General features: G+C 28.0%; 1 protein-coding gene across 1 annotated transcript; it reads left to right on the top strand.

Annotated features, from left to right (window-relative positions):
* The first annotated feature begins 2,880 nt into the window (after positions 1-2,880).
* LOC120148991 lies at positions 2,881-3,766 on the top strand. The gene is made up of 2 exons (XM_039161933.1): positions 2,881-3,637; positions 3,672-3,766. Exon 1 carries the CDS (start codon positions 2,962-2,964, stop codon positions 3,580-3,582), a length of 621 nt encoding a protein of 206 aa, XP_039017864.1. The 5' UTR covers positions 2,881-2,961; the 3' UTR covers positions 3,583-3,637; positions 3,672-3,766.
* The last annotated feature ends 5,489 nt before the right edge of the window (positions 3,767-9,255 follow it).

The following is a 9,255-nucleotide window of genomic DNA, read 5'->3' on the forward strand; positions in this document are numbered from 1 at the left end:
TTTTAGCCCTGTTTTTATTGAATGTTTTTGTGTCAATATTCGAATTTGACACTTATATTTTCATATATTTTGTTTTGGTAACTAACTGATTTATTTTTTTTTTTTGATCTCGTAATTTTATAAAGGTTGCGTTTTAGTCACTATTTTTTGCGTGTTTGGTATTTTAGGTGATGTTTGAATTTTACCTTATAATTTTTTTTCTTTTTAGTCACTGTTTAATTATCATTTAGTTTAATTCCTCCATACTCCTTGGTTAATTCATTTTATTTCTTTTTCCTCTTACACGGTTTTTTAGTTTAAATTTTTTATTGTTTCTATTTTTTATTTTTTTATTCTCATTTTTATTTTTAACTAACCCTTTTACTTTTTATTTTTTATTCATTTGTTTTTTTATTATTTTTTTATTTACTTTAGTATATTATTTATTTATTTATTTATTTTACTAACTTTTAATTATCTATGTTTCTATTTTATTTTAGTATTTTCTTGTATTTATTTTCATTTTATCCTCTAATATTTTTGACATTTTAGTTGAACTTTCAAACGATCAAAGGTAAACAATTATAATCGAATACTTTTAAATTTAAATTTAAATTTTAAATTTTCGCAACTAAGACAACCGATAAATTAATTTGTACCGAAAGGGCGGTTCAAGAGTGCTAATCCTTACCGTAACCGACTCCCGACCCCAAAAAACGTTTCTGGTAAAACGCAGATCAGGTAAGATGGTGTCCGACTCACCTAAATTCGTTTTAAAATGGTCGGTGGCGACTCCAGCCCAATTCATTAAAGTCGAAGCCCAATTCTGGGATCCAACCGAAAGACGATTCCGACACATATAATGGAGATTCCCCAAAACCATACCCGCAAGTGTTGGGAACAGAATGAGTAACGCAAAATCGTCCCCACCCCGCCTCGTTGCCACCATTAGGATGGGCAAAACTAAAAATAGATCCTTTTTTATCCAATTTTAAATTTTTTGATTTAATTTTTAATTGTAATTTTATGAATATTTTTTAAATTAGAATCGGGTTATAAATACAATTTAAATACTATCTCTTTTTAATAATTAGTTTATTGTTTTTGAATTTAAGTTGAGGTCTTCAATTTTTTATGATAAATATAAAAAGATGTAAAGATATATATCTCTTGGTATATGATTCTAAAAAATATTTAAATTAAAATCAAATAATATCATATATAAATATTTATAATTAGATTTAATTAAAAACTTAAATAACTCAATTACAAAATCAAATCAAATTTAAACTATAAAATAAAGTTTATTAATATAAATACTCAAAATATTTTCTCATTTCAATTCAATCCCTAAAAATGTAAAAGCACAATGATTTATTCTCTTTCTTTTCAAAACTTTTTAGTCTACTTTAGAAGGGGGTTTTTTTCCAATGAAGGTTTTAGACGTTTTTTAAATACTAATATTTACGATTATTTAAAAAAAAGTATATTATTAAAATTCTATCTTTGTAAAAAATAATTATGAAATGAAATTAATAATATGAAAAATAAACCATATACAAATATATAAATAATTTTAATAATACAAAAATATTAAAGTTAATCGATTAACAGTATATATATATATATATATATATATATATATATATATATGTATTATGGATAAACGTTTGATCATATTTAAAAGTTTAATTTCTTACTTTTTTTTCCAGTAATACCAATATTGCATCAAATAGAATAAGGTTATGATATTTTTTTTAAATACTATATAGAAGATATACCTTTTAACATGTAACTTATAAGCGATTAATACGACATTAATGAATAAGTAAATAATTCTTAAAATTAATATAATAACATATTTTTGAACATATATTTCAAAACATGTAACTTAAAATCGATTAACAATATATATATAGTTATGGATAAATAAATAGACCATAGATATATAATTGGTTTACACAAATCTTTTAATCATAAGAATTTTAAATTATTTTTTCATAATTTTAAGGTAAATATAAGATAATATTTTCAAAAACTCTCAACTATTTAACAATAAACGTTTATACTTTTGATATATACGGTACTCAAACCCAGGACTTCATAGGATAACAATAATTCTTAATCACTGAAATCGCCTGATTCATGCTTGTCATATTATTTTTTAATATTTTTATTATAATTATTATATTTTTCTTATTTAAAAAAATTCACACATATTTTATAAATAATATTGTTCAAATCACATTACTGATTAAAACATGACATCTCATGTCAACTAAAACAATTGCTTATATTCATATTTAAATGTTGATTTTAAAAGTTTAATGATTTGATTTTTATAAACCTATTAAATTTTATGTTATTGTAATATTTCTTCATTAATATTATTAACATTACTATTGAATTAACGGCTAACAAAATATAAGAATTAAATATTAGAACTGGAGTGTAAAATCTAAGTCTACGTAATAGAAACAGTTATGGGTCATATTCAAGCTTTGAACACAAAAGTAACTGGAATATCATAATCAAAAGTTGCCCAATACTTCCACATTATCGCATAACATACTTAATGTTCGTGTTTATCATGGAAATTAATTGAATAATTTTACTAATTTCCATACTTTTATTATTATTATAGTTTCGATCTGAATTTCTTTGAACATTAATGCTAACCACCATTAAGAAAAATGTGACATTTTGGATTAGTTGAAATAAAAAATGTGTGGATGTATGAGAGAGGGCCGGGATTGTTGACCAATGACCGCCAACTAATATCATCAATCACTACAACAAAATAAAAATGGACTTTATCCAAGTCAATCCTTCAGCTCTTCCCTTCTATATTATAAACTACCAAATTAAACCTTTTCCTCTTGTTTGTTTTCTCGGATTGCTATATACACGGACATCAATCTAATCTATTTGATTCATCGTTTTTCTCTCAGATCCTAGTATTGTTTATATGTATATATATTGATGGGCAATTCATTAGCTCCTTGTTTCCATTCAAATCCAATGTCTTCAGTGAAGCTGATATTCTGGGAAGGAAACACGAGAACCCTAACCGGAAAACACATCGCCGGCGAGGTCATGTTTGAGTTCCCGGACAAGATGGTTTGTCATTCGGACTCTTTCTTCATCGGTCACCCCATCCCAGCTTTATCCATGGACGACCATCTCATTCCAGGCCGAACTTACTTCGTTCTCCCACTAGATCGCTTTGCATGCAATGTCTTGACAGCTTCTTCTCTCGCCGCCTTAAACTCTAGGTCTAGCCCTAAACCTGCTCCGATCAACTTCGGCGCTTGCCCTTTCGAGTACGTTAAAGGTGGCGATGGTAGGGTATTGATCAAAGTGGTGCCGGAGTTTATAACAAGTTTGATTACTAAAAGCAAGGAAGGAGATGAAACTGGGAGCGATGGTGGGAATGGTTTTCTTTGCAGTACGCCGGAGCTGAAGAAGCGTTACGAGACCCTGGTCGGGTCTAAACAACAAGGCTGGTCGCCTAAACTTGAGACGATCTCAGAGTATAAGGTCAGGCGTTCGCCTTGCAGGTTCATAGGGTTGGAATGGAAACAAAGGGAAAATCAACAATGATTTTACTCTAATTTCCGCTAAAGGTAAAATGGGATGTATTCATATTGTTCATCTCCCTTTTAGCTCTAGCTTCATGTTCTTATTTGTACCCTTTTTAACTGTTAATATATAGGAAATTATTAGTGGTACTTAATCTGGGGTTGTTCTTATTTTGATTTACTTTAATTGCTCCTATTTAATTAATTGGTGTCTCAATCCCTACCAGATTTTACCTTCTTTGTTACTCTATGGAATCTGTTAATATGTAGGAAATTATTACCGGGATTGTCATTTAAGTTGATCGTTGGTGAAGCGTTTGTTCTTTGTTGATTTATAATTTCTACCTAGTTGTGTTGTACTTTTTTTCTCTATTTAAGGTTACAGAAGTTCTTAATGAGACTTGCAATTTAGGTCTTTTCTTTATTAATAAATATTACGCTGGAAAAAAAGAATAATAAAAATAAAATTGATGAAAATTATGATTTAAAATAAGAAATAAGATATAAATCTTAATAATTTGATTAATAAATTTTTTATTCTATCGGTTTTATTCATACCAAATAAAACTTTAGATTGGATATTCAATTTTAAAATTAATAATGTGGCTGTGTGAATTTGTATTTAAAATAAAGGAGAAGAAAAAGTTAACCATCCACATAAAGGCATACGTACACACATACATTAATTATTTCTTAGCTAACTCCGTCTGTGGATGTGAGAGATCCACATAAAATTAAATATATTTGAATATTAATCTAAATTAAATCCAATGTTTTAGATTATAAAAAATTATATTTAAATAAATCCAAATATATATATATATATATATATATATATATTAAACAATAGGATAACTGGATAAGCTATTAAGTCCATCAAACATATATGAATTAAAATTCTGATATTACAAAAAAAAAACATAAAAACTAGAATCATAAATAAAGTAGTTTATTTAATCAATTATCATAAAAGCTATGATTTATCTAAGGTTTTACGTCTGCTTGCAGTATAGCTTTCAGATGGTGATATATGTCATTTAGATTAATCTATGGTTGGATTATTTATCTAAGTCACATATTTAATATGTAATCAAACTTTAAATATATTTGTTGGATTCAAATCGAAATTTAAGTAGTAGAAATTCTATTATATAATCGGTACAAATTCTCAAAGATGAATTTTCTAAGTCAACCGACTTGAAAGTTCGATTTATTGAAGTGTCGTTTATGGAACGTATTGAAACTTTTGTTTTGCATTAAATGGAACGACCGACGCTTTTTGAGAAAATAAAATGTTGAAGAAATCCCAGTACGTCTCCGCCAAGCACAAATACTACTTGAAAAGTGACCACTCTTAAATACAATGCGGTCCGTTTTGACACATTTAGGGGACACTTGAATTTCTCAAATCATAATTATAAATGGAGACGGTTCGTAGGTATATTTTCTTATTATTAATATATCAAATAATTATTAATCTATTTTTAAATTTGACACTTTCTCAAATCATTGGCACGAATTTTTCTAGTTTTATCAATGTTTAAATTTAAAAAATATAATCATATTAGATTTAATGTGAAGTTTTCTATTTTTAGATTCCATTCAACTCAATTTTTCCATGTTCATTAAATGAATATAAAAAAAAATCATAACTCATATTTAAAATCTCTATCATCAAGTATCAAATAATTATATAATGCATTTAATAAAAAAATCTTATCATAACATAAAATTCATTTATTCTTTTATTTAGATTATAGAATTTCACGTTAAAATTACTTAATAAGAAAAAAACCCTTCCTAATTTCCAAGCTTCAAGGGAATAGCCCAGGACCAACCTACTACGTTACATAGCCTTTAATGGTCATTTTTTTTGGTTAGCCCATCATCAATATACACTTTCGAGTTCGGTCCAAAACGAACCCTTTCACATATAGTAAGGATTATTATTTTAGATAATTGAATTTTATTATCCAAAGAAGCATTACATGCTACAAAACTTCCCAATAAGGGAGTATACCGATTATGTACAACCAAAAATTAATCTATACTTCAATAGTTACAGAGAATAGAATTAACTTCATCAAGTCTATTAATATTTCTACCAATTAGCTGAATTCGGACAAACTCCTTGTTGTTCTTCAAAAGTTGATCCACGTCTCTAGTTCTATTTTGAAAGATTCTTCTATTTCTTTCTTCCCAAATCAAGTAGATATAAGTATTCCATGCAAGCTTCAAAACATTGGAGATGAGAAATTTACCTTTCCATTCTTTACAAGACCAAACAAGCCGTGCCCATGACATGTGGGTTTGTGCAAATGAGTGAGCTGCAATATTGAGTTCCACAGGGTTTTAGCAAAGTTGAAGCCTGCAAACAAGTGATTTATAGTTTCAGTTTCCTCTTTGCAGAAAACACATAATCCATCAGTTGGAATTCCTATCCGAGAGAGTCTAGCCCGAGTTGGAAGCCTATCAAGTATGGTCATCCAAGTAATCACACTTGCTTTTGGAGTGATAAAAAATGTTATATTATTTTTTTTAAAAATTAGTATAAAATATTTATCATAATTCTAAAACTATTTTTTAAAATATTTCTTGTATACATATCTAAATAAGTCTACCAATAAATATCTGATGAGAATACATTGAAGTGATTACTGTAATTGCCATTGAATGTTCTTACAATGCATCATTGAATAATAACTCAATGAATCACCAGTAAAAACAAATCATCATTTGTAATAAAAACAATTTCGTAAGTTAAGAGTTAAGAGTCAAGAGTCAAGGTGCATGAACATGGGTAATTGGGTATTGTTTAAAGACGCGAAATTAGCAGCTAATTAACTGTAGCAACGTGGATACTTAGAAACATAAATCGAGGTGGTCGATGATTAATTAATAATTACTTATGGGATTTGGAGGACATACCTAATCTGTTTTGCACGTGAGGTAAGGGGTGACACAGACACATTAAACTTTCTGTCATTTCTAGACAGCTTTAACAACTTACTTAGATAAATCAATTATAATTGCTAATCTATTAATTATTTGATTATTTTTATACACTGTATCAACAAATGAGAGGTATAGTCTGATCATTAGCTTCAAATAATGTATGCTTTGAATTCATCGAACATAAACATAGAGACTTTGGCTTGTTATCACTTGTTGCTTTAATTTACAATTAAATCCTGACTTTGTAGGAATTAAGCTTGTCAAGTTGTCTTTTGATTGCACGTCCATATATGCATGAAATCCAATCTTTAGGAGCGCTTTTCATCCCAAATAGTAAAGGAAAGAGTAAAATCTGTAGAATGATGCAGTAAACTAATCAATTAATTTATTTGAATTTCGGTACTCGTGAAATTTACTAATAGAAACTTAATTAACTCAAAAAAACTTTTTAAGTTTTTTAATAAAACAAATATTTAAAAAATATAGAGAGAAGGAAAATTTTCAAACTAAATATACAACTGTACAAATGGGGTACCTTATTTTTCAACCATTGTTTGGAAGATGCAAAACAAATCTAAAGTTTTCGTGTTGAAAATCAAATGTTTGACTTAGACATTTTGTTAGAATAAACATCTCATTCATTGCAAGTAAGAAATATATTAAAATTTGTATTTCTCTCTTTGTCTTGACCGAGAGATTTATAATAATTTTTAGTGTTGATGTCAAACATAATACTATAATGATTATTCATAGGTTGACAAAATAGATAGACTCGGTTGATACGATCGACTGTCAATTGATTTTAGTTCTGGTAGATCAAGTTGGACTTGTCATAAGTTATGTAAAAGGTTATGACTTCCTAAGGTGCAAGGCTCCAAATACCCTACACTCAACCATACTCTTCTGAGATCTAAACTACGAAGATATTATTCGATCGTCTTAATGTACAAAATGATTAAAAGGATAATAAAAAATATTAACTTAACAAATAAGACAAAAATATCAACGTCAAGAGAAGGAGGAAGAAGAAAAGGATGGATCTTCTATAATAAAAAAAGAGAATAAGGGGAAGGATAAATGGATGGAACAGGAAAGAGTGAGGAAAGAGGTGTGACGGGGAGGACGGTGGATTGTGAGCTCTGCCTTTTCAAATCATAAAATATAGTAATTATTTACAAGTCTTCAATGAGCTAGCGATGATATAAAAATATGAGATTTGTATATTATAATACATCTCCATTGATATTAGATTATCGTATTTATATTGTAGACGAAAAATATTTTATCTAGAATAATATATTTTAAATATTTCAAAATAATCACAATTGCATTATAAATATTATTATAACAGCATTTTTAATTTTTATTATATTTTATGTAATTTTTTATTAAAATAATTTAAAAACACTAATTGAAATATTGAATATGTATACATGTTTATCGTCTCCCCTTATATTTATTCACTAAATATTCTATTTTAAACATGATGATTGTAATATATAAATATAATGGATTTATATATTAATGTTATGCTATTTGTATAATAAAATAAATAAATGGTATGTGTCGAGACGTAAGGCAGATCAGAAAAGTGGAGTTGAAAAAGAGGGATAAAATTAGGGAAAGAGAGAGGAGAACAAAAGTCTTTATACCGTGTTGTTACTTTCTCTCACTTTCATTGTTTGTATTATTGGAGGGGAGAAACATCTCCATTGATATTAGATTATATCGGTATTTATATTGTAGACGAAAAATATTTTATCTAGAATAATATATTTTAAAATATTTCAAAAATTACAAATTGCATTATAAAATATTATTATAACAGCATTTTTAAATTTTTATTATATTTTATGTAATTTTTTATTAAAATAATTTAAAAACACTAATTGAAATATTGAATATGTATACCATGTTTATCGTCTCCCCTTATATTTATTCACTAAATATTCTATTTTAAACATGATGATTGTAATATAATATAAATATAATGGATTTATATAATTAAATGTTATGCTATTTGTATAATAAAATAAATAAATGGTATGGTGTCGAGACGTAAGGCAGAATCAGAAAAGTGGAGTTGAAAAAGAGGGATAAAATTAGGGAAAGAGGAGAGGAGAAAAAAGTCTTTATACCGTGTTGTTACTTTCTCTCACTTTCATTGTTGTGATTATTGGAGGGGGAGAGAGAGAGAAAAGGCAAGGCACTCCCAGGAAGAAACAACTAGCAGAGGAAGAAGATAGAGTGCGACTGGAAGAGAAAGGTAGGCAAATAATTACATACGGGAAGAGAATCATAAAATAGAAAAAGGGTCATCATTATTCATACACTATATTTTGGTTTTAATTTACAATTTGTTGTTAACATCACAAGACTGCAGTAGTCACCAGCATAAGAAGGGCAGTGGCATCAGCTTAAGACTTTTATTTATTTTATTGGTTTAAGAGAAGGAAGCTCAGTCAGTCTCTCACTCCATCTCAAAACCCAGAATCATCTCTGTCTTACCCTAATAAATTAAAAGCCCAAGTGACAGTCGCTACTGAGCTAACAGAAACACTCGCTTTTTCAGATAACTAGGCAGCAAATTTTGCAGAACTAGGCAAACAAGAACCTTTGTGTTTTTCACTTTTTTTTAATCTTCCGCTATAATTTCAGAGATTTTGACACCCTTCCCCCCTCTTCCATCGTATAACACCAGCATATGCATATCGACTTAGATTTCCCCTTCTCCACTTAA

The sequence above is a fragment of the Hibiscus syriacus genome, unplaced genomic scaffold (assembly GCF_006381635.1).
Source record: "Hibiscus syriacus cultivar Baekdansim isolate YM2019G1 unplaced genomic scaffold, ASM638163v2 tig00002793_pilon, whole genome shotgun sequence".
NCBI classification, from domain to species: domain Eukaryota; kingdom Viridiplantae; phylum Streptophyta; class Magnoliopsida; order Malvales; family Malvaceae; genus Hibiscus; species Hibiscus syriacus.